A 19,080-nucleotide genomic window follows, 5' to 3' on the forward strand; every position below is an offset into this window, starting at 1 on the left:
TATGTGGCAGGGCAAGATGACAAGAAGGAAAAATTTGTTGAGATTACAGATTAGACAGACAACATTGTCGTGCTCCAGTGAAGGTGACTGATTAAAAAACAACAATTTAGTTAACATTTAAATCAGCTAAGCTTCCTGAAGCACAGTGAGAGTCAGGGTAGAAAGCAAGGAGACCAGAAGGGACTCTATAGTAGGAAGAAAAATGCTACTGATATTCTGTGTTTGTTATTCTACGTCTCATAATGATGTATTTTTGGATTGGAAAGCATTTCACAAAGGTATTGCGAAATGTGATTGTTCCCACTTTACTGGTAAGAAAGCTGAGACTTAGGGGAGTGATTTGGCTCAGACTCCCAACCTAGGTCTAATTCTCAATTTAAGAATTTAGAATTATAAGATTACAGGCTGAAAAGGTTGTGAAAAATTACTAATACAACCCATTCATGTTAAGACAAGGAAAAAAGACATAGAGAGAGAGGAAGGAACTTGCTTAGAGTAGTAAATTAAGACTTAAATCTAAGTTCTATAATTCCAAATAGAGTGTTCCACACATTTCACTGGGGGGATAGGGATGGTTGGAGGAAGATAGCCTAAGACAAAGAATTTTGGGGGATTATTTTGCCCCCCAACAAATTAATTATTTTATATGCACAGTATTACCTTTTAGAACATGGAAAAATGAGCTGGAGTAAAGGAAGAGGAGCTAAGGAGAGGGAAATATTCCAGGGGTCAGAGAATATGTTTCTTTTGTTTTGGGCTCTTTGAGGAAAATTAACATTATTTGGAAAGATGTAAATGCCTTAAGAAGGGACTGTGCCCAAGCCCTTGAACACAGTAGATCCTCAATGAAAATTGTGTAATAGGTGGAAAAACCACTGAACTCGGAGTCAAGATAACTGAATTTGGGTCCTGTCTCTGCCTTTTATTAGCTGTGTTTCTTTAGGCATTTCTTTTCCTCTATAAGCCTCAGTTTCCTTACATGTAAAATGAATAAGTTGTTAATAATAAAAAATAAAATAAAATAAAAAATAAGCTTTATCAAGGACTGTCCAGATTAGTCACTCTCACTATGTGATCTTTAGCAAGTCATTTTAACTTTCCTTGCTACCTCACCTATAAAATGAAATCGTATTGTGTTCTAAGGTCCCTCCTGGCTTTACTCTGTGTTCTATAGTCTAATATTCTGTATACTAATATTCCTTTTAGTTCTAGCATTTTGTGTTTTAAGGCCTCTTCCAGTTATTATGTTTTATATTTGAACATCCCATAAAATGTTAACATTTCTTTGTTGACTATGACATCCATAAACCAGTTGGTGGGCAGTAAAAGCATGAAGAGAAAATAACCTGACAAAGCAGGTGAGTGCTTTGGACATCTTGTATTCTCAGGGCAGAGGACTAAGGGTAGAAACTTCTAGGGAATTCTTGAAGAAGCATAAAGCAAAAGTGAACCGTTCCACTCTCACTCCCTCCCACCCACACATTCAGAAAAGACAATGAACTGAACATGTCTTAGTATTTAGGAATCAAGAGGTGAAGGAGGGCCCAAAATGAATATGAACAGATTCATAACATGAAAATGAAGTATACAGAGGAAACTTGAGGGTGAAAGTTAAGATAGAGAGGCTCATTCGAGCACACAGTCATGAATTCAAAGCTAAAAGGACACTTAAAATTGAGTCCCCCCCTCATTTTACAAAAGACAAGAAAACTAAAGCTGAGAGAGATTACTCTATTTGCCCATCCATCTCTTGTGGGATTTGAACTTACATCTTCCTGGCTCTAAGTTCAGTATTCTTCCCATATATTATTCTGCCTTAATCATATCTCGAGCTCTCAATTCTATGGGAGGTGGCAGACAACACTGGCAATGCCCTGCCTCACTCCCCACCCAAGTGACCCATTTTAGGTCCAAATTTGGAACTTATTGCCCCCCCCCAAACACTCTTTGGCACCTGAAGAAGAAAAAGGAGCCAGGGGCCAAGGGCCAGGGTCTATGGTTGATTTTTCAGAATGCCTGACATCATTTTCCATTGGGGAACTTATTTAAGTTGTTTAAAATGTTTTCATTGTGTATATTCAATGGTGTCACTGGGGAGTGAGGGGCGCAGCTAATTAAAACAAGACTGAGGTCTGTGGTGTGTGTGTGTGTGTGTGTGTGTGTGTGTGTGCGTGCGCGTGTACTAGTCTGTATAATCTGTGTCTGCAGAATGTGTGCTGCTGTGTGGATATGTCTGTGTGCTGCACCTTTGTTTATCTGTGTGAAATTTAGTGTTTTAGGATATCTGAGTGTATCTCCATATGTATTTGTGTGTGTGTATGTATACATGCATTTATGCACTACATGCATGCCCCATCTAATCTTATTGCATTTATATGTATAATATATGTGTACATATCTCTATTCTTCTTTGTGTAAATGTGAATGAACAGTGTGTCCCTGTGTGATGTATGGGCACCTCTCTGTATCCCTGCAAATCTATGCAGCTGTGTTTGTGACCCCCTGCCTATGTACCCTTGCTTCTATCTGTATGTATACTTGGGTTTTTAACGCGTTTTTTTTTTTTTTTTTTTTTTTTTTTTGGAGGAATGGTCTCTATTTATGAGTGTGGTTTTGAATCTCTAAGTTTTATGAACCTATATGTGTCCCTGTCTGTGTTCAAGGGTGTTTTCATATGCATACATGTGACCACCTTTGTATTTGTATGTAGCAAATAGAGTTCGAGCCTCTTTGTGCGTGATATCTCCATGTATTTAGGTGCTCCTGACTGAATCAGAAGTGAGTTTTGCCTCACTCTATAGATCAAGCCAAAAGAGGGGTTGGTTTTTTTTTTTTTTTTTTTTTTTTTTTTTTTTTGCTTTCCCCGACTTCCACGCCTTTCAAGACAAGATCTCCTTTTACTCTTCTCTTCCCCATTCCTGCACTTCCCCACTGTGATCTTTTACAGTCTCAGCTCCCTAAATGCAGCCTAGCCAGCCCCACCCCCATCTTTATACTCAAAATCCTCCTGCCCTTGGGGCCTTTGGGGACCGGGTATGCAGCCATAGAGGAGAGGAACTAGTGAGTGAAGAGTCCTGGTCCCGCTTGCTGCTCGCTTTCAAATTTACAGTAATTATAGGCAGCTTTGAGCCCATAACAACGTACAGATTCTTCTCAAGGATGGAAGAGGCCCCATTAGCCGATGCTCCTCTAATTAGCAGCTTCGAGGAAGGACGATCCTATAGTGTATTTAAATGACTAATCACAGAGCCATTTGGGAGAAGAAACAAGAGGCAGAGAAAGTGGGGTGTGGTGATTCCTCTCTCCCCCCCCCCCACTCGACCGCCTCAAGCACAAATCCCAGGAAAATGGAAGAGGGTAAAACCACGGTTAAACGAAAGCATCAGTACCCACGGTGTTTAATTCAACGCGCAGCTTCCAAGAAACTTTCGTTGCAATGTGACTCCAGCTAATTTGATCTCCATTCCGGCTTATAGTGAATATAAATTCTCCCAGAAAAGGACTAACTTTCCTCTTTTCACGGCGAGGAACCCACTACCAGAGGAGGAGGAAAGGGAAGAGCAATGGGTCTTTCGATCCTTTTTGCCAGCCTCACCACAGGACTTAGCTTCAGAATCAGAGAGAAACACGTTTATGACTTATTTGGTTGAGAGGTCCGTAAGTCAGATGTCGCGTAGAGTTTGGGTATGGGAAATAGGAATCAGCTGGGTTACAGGTATAACTTTCAGTAAGTCATTTCGATTCCGAGTCTCAGTTTCCCCATTAATAAAATATGAATGATAATAATTGCACCACTGAACTCAAATGGTTATTATGAGGACCAATTAATATGCAGTATGGGATAGCGCTATTTAAAAGCAAAATGTCATTCCTAAGTCAGTTTTTGGAGGAGGGAAAGTAGACTCCGAAAGGACTGAGAAAAGGTTGGAGATAGGGAGCTCGCTGAGGGAGGGGTTTTGGAGACACTGGTTTTTTGATATCCTCTGATTATAATTGTCGTAATTAACAGAAGTGATAATTCCCAGCTCTAACGGGAATATTTCTGGGTCTCTAACATCTGAGATTCCAGTTTTTGTCTTTGATTCATAATACTCTGCCCTAGCCCTGCGATGTCCTTGGAGACAAGAAGGGACTCCGTGCACTGATACCTGGATCCGGCTTCCCCCATCCTCACCTTCCTAGCGTTCACTTGGTTCCCTGGCCCTAAAGGAAGTCTTAAAGCGAGGAGTCCGTTCGGACTCAATCCTGGGACTGTTAGATTGAACCGCGATCTTTCCTTCAGCTACCCCGAGACGGTGACCAGTCCAGTAATCTCGAAGGACCCATGATGCTTTCGAGGGAAAGAGGACAAATCCAGATACTGTTCACGAACCACCCACCCCACCAACTACCTCCATCCCCCTAGTCTCCATTACAAAGCCGGCCAAAACCAAAGGACTTAGAAGTGGACGGAGACCCTTAAGAACTGTCTAAACTAATCCGCTCGTTTTACAAATGAGAAAACTAAAGTTAAGAAAACAACTTAACGGCCACAGCTCGTCAGACCGAGACACTGCTCGAACTCAGTCTTCCCGAGTCCATACTTCCTTCTGGGCTTTCTCCCAGAAAATTCTATAGAGAGCTTTCAATTAATTATCAGAAGTCCTTTTAGAACGTTACTAATTCTGTTAATAATCCGTATATTCCAACATCGAGGTTCACATCATCTAGGAACTCCAGTCCGATCCTGACCAGGCCCATTTCTTCCCAGAAAGGTCCCTGAAGCTGAGACCTCTGCCCCGAGCCTGAAGCACATTAATCAAACACTGTTCCAGAAAACGAAATCCCTGATGAGCTGGCCTCCCGGTGCTCGGATCCAGTCAAACTCTCAGCATCTAGGCCCTCTGTCCTCGGACCCGCGAACTTGCGTTCTGTGGGTCCGCTTCCGTGGAGTCTTTCGATGTTCTGCTCCTTCATCCGAGCTCGTGTTCTCGGTCGCCCAGTGTTGCCCAAGAGCCGGGGACTCAGCGAGCTCTTTCACCTCTCCTTTGAGTTCGATGGACTGACAAAGCTCACGACCTTTGCTACCCAGTCGCTGCGCCTTCTTGGCCTCTGCTGCTCCAAGTCCGCCAGTTCTTCTGCCCTGAGGGCCGGACTCAGCATCGTGCGTGCAGAGGCCGGGAAGGCGGATACATTTCTACCCCGAAAGAAAAACCGGGGTTGGTCGTCAGTCTATCTCTCTGGACTCGTGGTTATTTTCTACAGCCGCCTGCTTCAGCTAGCCTGCTCCACCCTAATTCCGGGAGCAACGAAAATTAGTTCCGCGAACTAAACGAAACAAAATCTAAACTGTAAATTGGCATGTCCAGGATGGGCTGGGGGAGGGTTTAGCTGAGGGAGGATAAGTCCAAACCTCGATTCTCCGAAGTGGGGGGTTGAGGCCGGAGGTTTTGAATGAAGGAATCTAAGGCTTAGGGGCGTTTAAAAGTCACAGACAGAAAAGGAAGGGGAAACGGTTCTGGAGAATGAGGGGCGTAGGAGATGGGACTGGATAAATTGTAGGTACATATTGGACATTGCAGTAGTGTAGAACATAGAAATACTTTGGGGTTGTAGGGAACCGGGCTGAGACATGGGGGAAGAGCCGGGGGCCGAGGGTGGCGCCAGGATAAGGCTGGACACTTCCAAGGATGGTAACGCTGAGTCGGTAATGGCCGAGGAAAGATAGGCTATAGGAGAGAGTTGTGTGGGGCCATAAGAAGGTGGATGTAAGACCCGGCATTCTAATGGGCAGTTAAGTAGAACACCAGGCAGTAGTAGCGGAGACTGGGGACTGAACAGTGCAGTGCGGTGGAAAGCCGATCGGCTCGAGGTTGTTGAATTAGGGGGCTGCAGAACTTGAAGTAATACAGAACTGAGGGACCCACATAATCTGGAGTTTAGTGACATGGGTCTGAGATGCTGGTTTGAGAAAAACATGAGAAGCAAAGGAGCTCGGGGCTGAGAAACTCAGGCCTGTGGAAAATGCTGCAGTGAGGCATTGAAGAATAAGGACCGGCGCACCACTTTGAGATACTTATTCAACAAGCATTTAGATCAGATAGAGGTAATAGGACATAGGAATGAACGGGCTCGGAGCTCTGGAACGCCAAGCAACTGGATTTTGTAGGATTCGAGCTCTACTTGAGCCCAGCTCGAACCCAAAGTATATTAAAATATCCGGCAGTAAAATTCACAGACTGTAAGATACCGATCTGAGCGTCGCCGCTAGAGTTCGGGAACTGGGAGCTCTGATGCGCAAAGCTCAGCAGAGCTTCAGACGGCTGGGCTAAGCCGCGAGGAGCTCGAAGCCCTGAGTTACAGGACTTGGAGAAGTGCGAGGCTAAGGGACTCCTGAGGTTGTAAAATGTGTAGCGGCTCGGGGCTGAGGTTACATAGGGCTAAGTGGAGCAAAGAAGAGTTTTATTACAGAAAGAGAGGTGCAAAATTGAGGAATATGGTTCTGAGAGGCTAGAAAAGTCTGCAGCAGCGTCCGCACTGTGAGACATCGACCTGGAGCCAAAAATATAAGCCGCGGCGCGGGCTTGAGTGGCTTGAACCTGGGTGCCACGGATAGTGGCGTGCGTTTGTAGAACACGCTACTGGGAGCACTTGTAAAGAGATGCTCAGGGATGGAAAATTCGGAGGTGAGAGATAGAGGAATTCTTACTGCGGAAGGAGATTGTAAGGGCACGAAGTAGATCAATTCACAACACTAAGAAGGGGAGAGAGGTAAGCAGTTATAAAGCTCCCCAGGGAACATGTGACTGGTCTCAGGTAGGACACTGATAACTCAGATTCTGGGTCTGAACGGGTCGTCCGGATGGACGGATTAAATCCAGTCCTGAGCCTTAAGAAGGCAGTTCTCTCATCTGAGTGGGCTGGATTGTGTGGGGAGGGGAAAATTAATAGCACCCTGGTTTAAAAATTCTGGGCCCAGCCCTGAGGCCAGGAGAAAATGCAAGAAAACATGTCTTTAGAATCTCTCAGTCTCTGCAGATCCCCATTTGGCTTCTGACTTTCAGCCAGCTAGGCAGCTACCATAGAGAAAATAGAGAGGCAAGTCAAGATGTACAGGTTTGGGGCCTCGGTTTGCCACCCCCATGCTATAAAACCTTCATCTAGCCATTTCCATTCTCTGGGTCTCTATTTAAATTTCTATTAAATGGAAAAAAAATAACTACCTCTCCTAAAGGCATCTGATGAGAAGATAGATGAATGTGAAAAGTCAGTTTCTATTTTTAGAATTTTTTTTGGTCTACAGACAGGGTCTTGCACTTTAAAGGATCAGTGAATCTCATTGATCCAGGCATAGGAAACTGCAGACTCACCCTTAATCTTCCTATGGAAAGGAGGGAAGGAAGAAAGGGGGGCGGGGGAGAGAGAGACAGAGACAGAAACAGAGAGACACACAAGATGGGGACTGAGAGAGGGGAGTATTAGATCTCATTGACTTAGAACCTAAAGTGAAGGGACAGAAAAGAGAAAGTTTTGAGTAATTAAACTGAGAATTGCTAGTAGAATGGGTCAATTTAGGTGCTAGCTTGTTGAAAAGTTCTGACCTCAGAGATCTCATACCCATTGGCTTAGAGAGAAGTGCAGAACTCTTTAAGTGATTTTTAAAGTCCCTTCCATCTTCAATATTCTGTTTCAACATTCTGTCTTTTAAATTTTTCTTTCAGCTCTGACATTCTGTATTCTAAAAGTGTACTGAAGTCCCTTCCAGGTCTGATATTTTGTTTTATTTTCAAGAATGTGTGGCTAATCTAGCTGTGTGACCCTGGGCAAGTCAACCCCTATTGCCTCAAAGGAGAAAAAAAAAGGAATGTGTGGTTAACAACCATTACTTTACCCTCAGGCTGAATTATAACCATGAAACTATGGGAATGGGAGAAGAGGATGGGTAGGAAGAGGAGTTGACATAAACCAGTTGGTAAAGAGCAATTGCATCAGGGGACTAGAGAGTACTTCTGGGATACAGTGTTCTTACTTCCATTGCTACCCTAGTTAACTATAGAAACATAAAATGGATGCTTAGAACTACTTCACAATATACTCTCAAAGAAACTTTTATTTAAAATGAGGGGTCAGGTCCTCAGAAATCATAACTAATTTTATTTTGTTGTAGCTTTCTTGCTATATTAAATGTGTGTATGTGTGTGTCTGTGTCTGTAAGCATACACAAAATTAGTTTAGTTTTAGGATATTTTTTAAGAATTTGAAGGGATCTTAGAGATTAACAAATGAGGAAACTGAGGCCTAAGAAAATTGACTTCTCTAAAATCATATTATTAGTAGGCTTATTCACATCTACTCTCAGTGTTCTTGCTATTACCTCAAGTTCTTTCACAGTTTTTGATTCCCCTTCAGACCCTCATTTAAAAGCAGCTATGAGCAAAAACAAGCTCATATAATATAAACTTGTTCATGAGAAGATACTGGTGGGCCTGCATTCCAGTTCGTCTTTTTGTCTCAGGCCCCATTTTGTAAAATGAAGCAGTTGAATTCTAATCTCCACTTTCAACTCTAACATTCTGAGACTTTGGTACTGGCACATTTATTAAATTATCTACTTTCATAGGACTTTATGGCTCTGTAGAATAAGTACTGGACCTGGAGCCCAGGATTCAAATGTTGACTGTAACACTAACTAATAGTGTGGCATTAGTCAAATCAACTGTCTGAATTTCAGATTTTTTCTCTATAGAATAAAGATAACATGACTTTTACTATTTTCCTAATGGAAGTTATATGGGAAAAGCTTTGTAAACTTAAGCATGGAACTGAATACATTTTATCTCTAGGACTCCAAGAGCAAATTGTTCTGGGCTAGGGAGACAGTGAAGTGCCTCCTGACCCTAACTGGTTTGCCTGTTGTCTGCTTGAGGTGGAGTGGAGGAGAAAATGGAGAATCTCTTTTCTTTTCCTCCTTCCACATCTAACGTTTACATCAAGATTTAGGTTTGCAATGTACTTTACATATAATCTCTTTTGTTACTTGCAAAGTCTGTGAAGTAGTTAAGGTAGTGTAAGTATTATCTCCAATTTATAGATAAGTTGAGAGGCATTTGGCACATGAGAGCGCTGGGGGCAGTTTTGAAAAGCCCAGACAAAGCACATGGATTTGTTTTTTCAGTTGTAATAAGACTTTAACTGGGTCTGGGCATGAATCTCAGTTTGATAATTTGGCAGGGAAGGTGGTGGGGAAGGGAAGGAGAGAACCCAGCAGACCACAGAGCAAAGGCAGAAAATCCAAAGTAGGAGCCGACCAAGCCAAGCGGGGCCCTTCCTTCCCACAGAGAGAGACACTGCTCTGATAGAGGCTGCCAATCCCTGAAAGTCAATAAACCTGGAGCTGTCAGAACTGGGACCCTAAGGGGTGGGGTCCTTGGCCCTTTGGGAGGATCTGAGGGAAAGAAGCCAGAAGCTAACAGGGTAGGGCTGACAGCAACCCCACAGAAGAATGCCAGCAAATGAACTGGGGTACATTTCTCCCTCCTCACTTTCAGACTTCAGGGGATCCTGAGAAGTCAGTAACAGCAACATTCTACCCCCCCAAGTCTTCCAGTTGCAGTAATCCCCACTATCTGAAAGCAGTATGCCCAAGACAGACTGCTCCCTTCCTTGAGAATCACAGGCTATTATTGGGGCTACAAGAGGCAAAGAAAGTTAAAGCTGAAAGAGACCTCAGAACACGGAATGTTAAGAGTTCAAAGGGAGATTATAGATCATGGAGATCAACTCAGTCATTTTGTACATGAAGAAATCAAAGCCCAGGAGTGGATTTCCCAACGTCATTCAGATAGTAAGTAGCACATAGCATGTTAAAGCAGAGAATATTAGAACAGGAAAAATCTTTAGAGATACCGAGGGCCAATTCCTTATTTGACAGATTAAAAAAATTGAGACCCAGAACCCCGGGGGGGGGGGGAGGAAGGGAGGTAGATGGGTGATGAATAGGTGGATATGGGAAGGAGAGGAAGCAGCATGTTCAATCTTAGATAGAAAATTAATGATTAGAACCTGAATCTCCCTATTTCCCTGGGTAGTCAAAACAAAACATCCACTTGGAAGACGCAGGGAGGGCAAAATGTCACTCAGGTCTCCCTTGTTTCTTTTGGAGAAGTTTCCTTTGAGATCCAGAGGACTGATCTTGGTTCCTCTGGTAGAACCTAAATAACTTGACTAAAAACAGAGCCTTTTTCATGCTGGGATAAGAAGTCCCTGTCCAAATGTCTCCTTCTTTTCACAGAGACACTCTGCCAAATGGTTCCTGTGCAGAGTCCACAGACATACAAACACATGCATGGTGTGTGCACACACACACCTTCAGAAACACATCCATTCATCCACACATACACAGCAAAGAAATTTGCATATAAAGTCATGAAGACTGAAACATACACTAAAACATACTCACAGTTCATAGAGACTAATTCTTTCATGTCCACACAAATTAATTCTCAGAGAGCCATACACAAAGTTCTTTTCTGAACAGACTCAAATACAGAGATGCTCTTATTATATGGAGAGAGTTACAGGCTCATCTTCACAAACTCAGAAGCAAAGACTATCATACAAACAAGCATTCCCATGCTTATTCTCACACAGACTGGAGTAAGTACACACTGGCCAGAGTTTGGGGTGGGTGTGTTACAGAAGAGGTCATAGGTCCAAGAATCACTGTGGTTTTTCAGACATAGTCCCTCATCTAGCATTGGAGCCCTTCTCTTTCTACAGCTAGAGAAAATTAATTTCTAAGAGGGAGTCAGGAAGTAAATGGGAAGTTTTGTTTCCTTTTGTGCCAGGACAGATGGTGAGGGCTGGGACATGCCATCCCTTCTTCCTATTCCCACCCCCATTTCTCACATCCCTAGATGTACATGGCGCACATTCTCATACCTGATGCACACATATGCCCTACCCCACTTGACACAGTCATATATCCTGATATGCATACACATATACATACTCATACTTACCTTGCTGTCTACAACCATACATTATATACCACCTTGTATGCACACATGGATTTTAATTCAGATACTTTGACTCAAAATCTAGTGTTTTTTCGCAATACCCCATGCTGCCTCCCCTATATGCCTTTACATACATACACAAATATACCTTGATGTATGTATGTACCTCAAACCACCTGACACATACATATATGTTCATGCCCTCATGTAGATATGTAGATATAGGTATATATAAATTACATATACTCATTCTCTCATTCCCATCTGCCATACATAATGCACATATGCACACATGAACATACACACACAAAGTTGTGTAGTAAACCAAGGCTCATTATGCCATAACCCCAGTCTGACCTCTTCTTTTTCCCACCAGATGTTTTGGAGAACCCTCACCTACCTTACGAACTCCCAATCCAGAGGGTCAAATGTTGAAGCCACTGGGAGCAACTACCACAAACACTAAGGAGTTGTTGGAATTTTTTAACGGGTATTTCAAAATGATATGTGAAGACACCAACCACTGTGCTATCTTCCCTTCCTGCAACTCTACTTCTTTTAATCTACTTTATAAATCATTCATTTTAAAGACTCCCTGCTCTTAAATAGGGCATCTTATAAATAGGTCAGTGAATGGACGCCCTGATCTGCTGGATGATATTGATCAAGTAATTTCTCCTTTCTGGACCTTGGGTATAAAATTAGAGTGCTGGACTATAAAAATCTCTAATATCCTTACCAATTCTAGATTCTATGACAAGCAACAAAGACCATAATGGCACACTCCTGTAATAAGCATATCAAAAGGCAGCAAGAACCTCCTGGAAAGGTAGACATTAGTCAGGAGGATGTGGAAAAATCAGAGACCAGATAAGACTCTTGGAATTCAACATTAGCCCTTTGAGCATGGGTGCATCTTCAAACTCATAATATCTGTCCCTCTCCTCAAAGTCCTCCTGGCTCCAAAGAGCCTTGCAAAGGCTTCCTTGCAAAGATTCCTCTCAATATCCTCTCTTCCAACTTCAAACCATCCTCCATTTAGCCACTAAAGTGATTTTTCTAATCATATTCTCCTATTCAATAAACTCCAGTGGCTTCCTATTGCCTCTAGGATCAAATACAAAATGCTCTCTTTGGCATTGAAAGCTCTTCATAACCTAGCCCCTTCCTACCTTTCCAGTCTTCTTACACCTTATTCTGACACATACTCTTTGATCCAGTGACAGGGATTTCCTAGCTTTTCCATGAACAAGTTACCCCTCTTAGCTCCAAGCATTTTCTATGTCTTTCATGCCTGAAAAGCTGTTCCTTCTCCAATCTGATCACTGATATCTGTGGCTTCCTTTAGGTTCCAAATAAAGTCTCATCTTCTACAGAAAGCCTTCACTAATCCCTCTTAATTTTATTGTCTTCTCTCTGTTAATTATCTCCTATTTATCCTGTATTTGTCTTGTGTGTGTGTGTGTGTGTGTGTGCATCTTTTCATGTTGTCTCTCTCATTAGATTTTTATCTCCTTGAGAACAATGACTGCCTTTTGTGTCTCCCCCTTTTTTTTTTTTTGGTTTGTAACTAGCATTTGGCATAGTGCCTGCCTAGCAATGCTTAGTAAGTAATTACTGATTGACTCTGGATAAGTCATGTGCTTTCTCTGAGCCTCAGCTTCTTCATCTGTAAAATGAGGAGAGTTGACTAAATGATTTCCTAAGTGCCCACTTCCCCTTAACCTCTGAAAGTCATTTACTATGTATGTTTTATTATTTGTGAACTGGAGAGAATAATATGTCTAGTACATGGATATACTGAAAAGATTACTTAATGTGAAGGCAGAGAACTCAATTTTAGTTTCTAGTTTTGTGGTTCAAATCAATATCTCTGACCTTGAATAAGTAATTTAGCTTCTCTGGGCCCCCATTTTCTCATCTGTAAAATGAAGGGGTTGGACTAGGTGACTTTTAAGGACCCTTCTAGTTTATAAATATAGGTTCCCATGATCCTATCAACCTCACAGAGTTGTGATAAAATCACTTTGACTATCATAAAAGGTATTCACTATTACTATTATTATCACATCATCGACATCATCATCACCACCATCATCTGTGAAAGGTATCAGGAAGGATCCTTTCATTTGGAAACTAATCCTTCAATGTGGATTGGGGGAAGCTTTCCCTTTCCTTAATCTGCTAAAGTGTAATCAGAAGGAGTAAACTGTTTATTCCATAGCCCCACTACAACTCCACCACTCCCTCAATCTCCCAGTTTCCTCCCTCCAAATCTCACAGGATTCCAGGACTTCCTTCTGTGGGTGAAGAAGTCAATTCTCTTTCCCTGGGTTTCTCAGCTCTATAGGAAATGGTAGTCCAGCTATCTCTCCCCCATGTAAGGACTCTGCCCTTTGAGCGACCTCTTCCTCAAAGGTCACAATTAAGGTTGAGACTTAGCCTTGCCCAAGGAACTATAGGACTGGATTTTATGATGTAGTGAAAAGAGCATGGAATTTGGAGAAAAACTGATCTGGATCCAAACCCTAGTTCTGACACTCATTAACTTCCTTAACTGGAAATGAAGTTTTCACAAACATAAAATGAAGTTTTTTTTCCAGCTATAACTGAAGTTCTTTTCAGCTATAACATCATAAGCTTTAGAAGTTCCTTCCGGTGACAATACGTTATGTTTTAAATTCCCTAATAGTTTTTTTGAATTTTGTAAATCTGTGCTCTTTGGTGGGGGAGAATAAGAACAAAATGAAAAAAAAAAGGGGGGGGTGCAAATTAACTTCTAGGTCCATCAAAATAGTTTGCCTTTCAGATACAGGCAAGAAGAGAAGCAGTTCAACGGCTGAAGCTGATAGCATAATAGACTAATAGATGGTAGATAAGATTGCTGGGAGCTTAGAGAAAATTATCTTCTCTCCCTCCTCAATCCTCACTATATGGGGTTCCCTTCACCATCCCATAACATCTATTCTCTATAGGGGTCCTTGGGGGGTATGGAAAACAGTAACAGTGCTGACTTCAGGTGGAAGGAGTAACATCTCTTTTTCCATCCCTTCCCTATGAATATAGGTCTCCTTGTTTTCTGACATTTCAGAGTTCCTGGCCATTCACTAGAGCTATGGGTTTTGAGGGCAAGAATTTGCTAAAGGTGGAAAGAAACTGATTTCATTGGTCCCTTACGGCCAATTCCGACAAGAGGGAGCCTGGGACTCCCAAATTGCCAAGGTTTTTCCTCTCTGGCCCGTCCAAAATCCCAGACGGTCTCCGATAAGTAGTTCATACATTCCATCCTCTCACTCAGGAGGAAAGTCAGACAAAGCCCAGAGGAGGGAAGGTGTCCAGTCAAATACCAAGGGAATTCTAATGGAGACCTCTCCCCCTTTCACACACACCTCATAGGGTCTTCAGAGAGGTATCATGGCTGCCCCCGTTTTGTAATCCCTCCCATGAAGCGAGGTGATATGCAACTCCCTCTGGGTGGCAGACTGGGGATCCCTTCCCCCAATTTAGTCGTTCTTTTTCTTTTTTAAGGTGACGCTTTTCAGGCGTCACCCTTTTTTTTAAACACCATTTTCCATCAGTTTCTTGCGGCCCCGAAACTACTGCATAAGTAAACTGTAATGTAGCTACAAACTGAGCTGAGGGCTACTGCAATTTGCCCCCTCCCCTCTTTTCTCCCCAAGGCGCAGAAAGCGGGTGGAGACACCCTCTCTTTAAGCACGCGGCGACATTTTCAACCCCAGCTCAATCCTCACTCCTTTTCCTTAGAGTTGCCAGATTCAATGGTCGAGGCCCCTAGCTCTCTGGACGCCTCAGTTCCTACCTGAAATAGTCCATTTTGCAGAAGATTTCCTTGTTCTTAATGTAGCAGCTGTTCTGCTGCCGAAGTGATGTGCGACAGACAGAGCATTCCAGGCATCGCACGTGCCAGATCAAGTTGTTGACCTAGACGTAGGAGATGGGGGACAGGGGAATAGAGAAAGAAGAAAAGAGAGGATTGGTTCTCAGCTTTGGTCTATGATGTCCCAGTCCCTCCCTGCTTCCCACGGCTGCTCCAACTCCCGAGAGAAGTGTCCCAGGCAGAATGGTGGACGATGGAAAAGCAGGCCACTCTTCACCTGTCTTCACGGTCCAAGTTCTGGTCCCTGTTCTGTCGCCAACTTATGTGACCCTGACAAGTCAAACCCCTGCCCTTTCTATCCTCAGTTTCTGCCTTTTTCGAATTAGAGTAGTTTGACCAGATTTTTAAAAGCCCCCTTTCCATCTCTGACACCTTATGCTTTAACATTTTGTATTCTACGGTTCTTTTCAGCTCTGACGTTCTCCGTCCCTTCCAGCTCCTTCACTCTATGTCCTAAGGTTCCTTCCAGTTCTAATATTTTATGTTTCACCCCCGACATTTTCCGACTGTAAGGGCACATACCTTGAGGAGGTAGCGGTCTAAAATCTCGAGACCGCAACTGGAACAGATGTTTTTGCCTGCCGATGGCACCGAGGAGGAGGCGGAGGGAGGTGAACAGACTGAAGGGGTGCTGGGAGTACAGGGGGAAGAGCGTCCCTCGTCCTTGTCTAGGCCCCCGGGCAGAGCATCTCCGTCCGACTGAGCCTGCGAGAAAAGAGAGGAGGGGGATACGCCTGAGTTGGGATTCAAGAAGGCAATAAGAAGTGCCCCCTCCCCTTGAACCACATTCTCGTTTGGGTGTGGGAGGTGAAAAGGATGGGGTGGAGATATCAGGACAGTTCCCCTTAACCTCCCTCTGCCCTCCACGCTTCCCCTGCGGGAACTGGAAGCAATCTAGCGGACCCTGGCCGTCACTCACTTTGAGCAGGACCAGAGACCAAAGCCTCCCCGTTCGGTGAAGGGGGTTTGTTTTCGCTACTCCATCACCCTCCCCCGGGATAAAGGAGATGTATCTCAACGAAATTTCTCCAGTTCATTCACCCCTGGGAGCCAGAAATGGGGACAGGGTGGAGAAAGGGAAGAGGGAGCTAGAGTTTTATGTCTGGTGGGGAACAAGGACCCGGGCGTCCTAGGGCCCAGCTTACCATGCTGGGCGGCGCGGTTCCCTCCAGGCAGCGGGAGCTGGCTTTACAGCCCGGCCCTGGCTGAGCCATCACCTTGAGGGGAAAAGACAGAGAGCGGGAGTCACACGCAGCGAGAGAGCGACGGCCAGGAGCCGGCTGCGTCCGCGCTGCGCCTTCCCGCGCCCCCTATATAAGCCGCAGCAAAACAATACCTCAGAACTTTCCAACGGGCATTTAAACCCTTCCCTACAAAAGCGGTGTCTCTTTAATGAAGCAATTTGAATTTGGATGGAATTTTTTTCTCTCCCCCCTCCCTCCCCGCACTTAACCCATGGCTCTTGAAGTAATCGCTCCGTTCCCCTGCAATCCACAGCTCTGAAACACACAAACTACCTGCAATTAGAAATTGTCGTAAATGCCCGAGATAAGAGGTATGGAGGGTGTCAATTCCAGCTGTCAATCAGAAAATGGATCAGACCACCCAAAGAATTGCAAATTTGATTTTTTAATGGTAGTAATTAAAAATCGAATTTTCTTCTCCTCCTGCCCCCCCCTCCTCTTGCCCCCCGTATTCTCTGGCACAAAATGCAGTAAGGGAGAGAGAGAGAGAGAGAGAGAGAGAGAGAGAGAGAGAGAGAGAGAGAGAAAGAGAGAAACCCAAGAGGAGGAGGAGGAGGAACAGCCCGGACTCGCACCGCGAAGCAGCCAAATGGTCCCAGATTTCAGCCGAGCGGGCGCAGGTTCAAGGTCTCTTTGGAAGTAGGGGTGGGGGCGGTAAGAAAGGGGATTAAAAAAAAAAAAAGATAAAAAGGAGAAAACAACATAGATAAAGGGGAAGGGGGAAAGCCACCCCCCACACACACACACACTCCACCCCCTTCCCCAACCGAATCCTTCGGCAGCTTGGTATTCAAGGCTCGGAAAAGGGCAGCGGCTTTGGAATTCTGAGCGTTGCATCTCCACAACCCCTCGGCGCATTTGGGTTATTAAGCCCCTATTCAAGCAGACAATACCGAGCTCCCCCCATCAAGATTCCCTGCTCGTGGCTAAATCGCTTTTTTTGAGAAATTCCTCAAACATTTGCATAATGTTTGCCTTTTTTTCCCGATTTCTTTTTGCGCGCCCCCCCTTACCCCCCAGCCTCCGGCCGGCTCCCTCCCGGGCTCCCCCGCCTGTCTCTCTTCCTCCCTCCCCCCAACCAACCCACTCCCCCACTGGCGGATTCTCTCTCTCCTCCTGTCCCCCCTCCTCCGCCAAACCCTGGACTCTTGGCGGGCCGGGCGCTCCTCGGTCCCCCTGCATCCCTAAGACATGTTACTGAGGGGGCCCGAGTACAAGGCGCAAACTCTCTCACCTGGTCGGCGGGGACCCCTTCTGAAGGGAGGCGACCGCCCGCGGGCGCTGGGGCGGCGCAGTTCTCATGCTTCCAGTACATGGGCCCCGGCGAACGGGCGGGGTAGAGCCCGGCAAGGAGCAGCGAAGGACAGGAGAGGAGAGGAGAGCCAGCCCAGCAGGCTGCAGAGCCCCGCGCCCCCGCCCCTTCACACAGACCGGGTGCCCCCAACACCCCCCGCCCCACCTTCAGGCTCCAATCTCCACGGGCAGACAAGTACAGTCCCAACAAACTTGAAAAGGCCCGTGCCCCCGCCCCTGCTCCTCCTTTGCTCCTCCTGCCCTTCTCTTCCTCCTCCTCCTCCTCCCCTTCTTCCCCGTCTTCCTCTTCTTCCTCCTCTTCTTCTCCTCCTCCTCCTCTTCTTCCTCCGCCTCTTCTTTTCTGCTCTTCTCTTTCTCTCCTTTTACTCCTCTTCTTAGCTTTCTCTTCTTCCTCCTCTTTTCCTTTTCCCTCCTCCTTTTCGCCTCTTTTTCCCTTCCTTGTTTTTCTCCTTTCTTTTTCTTCTTCTTCCTCCCTCTCCTCTTCTTCTTCCTCTAATGGAAGTGGCAGTTGTGTGATTCTCCACTGGTTTCAAGAATTCTGGCCTGACCAATCCCTGTTAAGAAAACTAGACACAGATACAGAACACACATGGACATATAGATCTACACATTGACACAGATTATACTTATAGATATGCACACCCCCTACCATATACACTAACCTTTATATATACACACCCTATGCATGTCTCATATTTACATTTGTACACACAAACACATTATACACCCGACACAAACATATATCCTGCCACTATATTCACTCACCCCCATCACACACATTTGCACATACACCACATACACAAATACACTTTATATATGCTCATACTGCCACCATATATGGTCAACATTAAACATATATACCTAGTGTGTGTTACACCACAGACATATCTGAAAACACACTCACATGCTCACACTCTTCCACCACACACAAAAATAGATCCACACCACATAGGGACTCACACCTTTCTACCATGCAATACACATAGAAGTTATATATAAATATCCAGCTTGATACATACACTGTACCCCCACACTCCCCACACAACTTTATAGGTTGGCACTGACTGTGACTAAAACTAAGACGTCTTAGGCTTAAGGTCAAAGGTCTTGGGGTGTCTTCCTTTGGCCCTTTCCTGGCAAATGGGGAGCTCTAAGAATCAGAAGAAGGCTAAGGATGATCAGACTAGATCTCCCCACCCTACCTCCTCACAAGTCTTGGGGAATGAGGCAGGGTAGAAGGAGGTTATCGTTAGGCTTGGAGATCCCAGGGATTCTAGTAGGAAACTTTGAGGTACAACCCACCCCACCCCCTTCTCTCCTCTGCCTACATATCTTTCTAGGGAAATTGCTGACAGCGGGGGGATGGAGCTTTTATCCGTTTCTGTGTAAAATAATTCTCTGTGACTCTCCCTTGTGGAAATCAAAGCAATTACAGGTCCCAAACCTGGTGAACACAGATATAGACATACACAATCCCCTAAGGACATACACACATACACATACACACCCACACATCCCTACATACTACCTATACCTTGACTCTAGGAACAGAGACAATCTTCCAACGTACAAACCTGATCCCCAGCTAATCCTTTACATCCCTTAGAAGAGATCTACATGCTTACTT

The 19,080-nt window shown here is 44.5% G+C and overlaps 1 protein-coding gene across 2 annotated transcripts in view; it reads right to left on the reverse strand.

Annotated features, from left to right (window-relative positions):
- Nucleotides 1–17,720, reverse strand: part of LHX6 (LIM homeobox 6) — a 37,294-nt gene extending 19,574 nt beyond the window's left edge. For both annotated transcript variants that reach the window (XM_031954246.1, XM_031954245.1), the window contains exons 1-4: nt 17,374–17,720; nt 16,041–16,112; nt 15,418–15,600; nt 14,818–14,939 (exon numbers count right to left, since the gene is read on the reverse strand). In XM_031954246.1, coding sequence (XP_031810106.1) covers nt 14,818–14,939; nt 15,418–15,600; nt 16,041–16,112; nt 17,374–17,454 — 458 coding nt within the window. In that variant the 5' untranslated portion in view covers nt 17,455–17,720. The remainder of the gene's footprint in view (nt 1–14,817; nt 14,940–15,417; nt 15,601–16,040; nt 16,113–17,373) is intronic.
- Nucleotides 17,721–19,080: the final 1,360 nt, after the last annotated feature.

This window comes from Sarcophilus harrisii, chromosome 2, assembly GCF_902635505.1.
Source record: "Sarcophilus harrisii chromosome 2, mSarHar1.11, whole genome shotgun sequence".
In the NCBI taxonomy this organism is placed as follows: domain Eukaryota; kingdom Metazoa; phylum Chordata; class Mammalia; order Dasyuromorphia; family Dasyuridae; genus Sarcophilus; species Sarcophilus harrisii.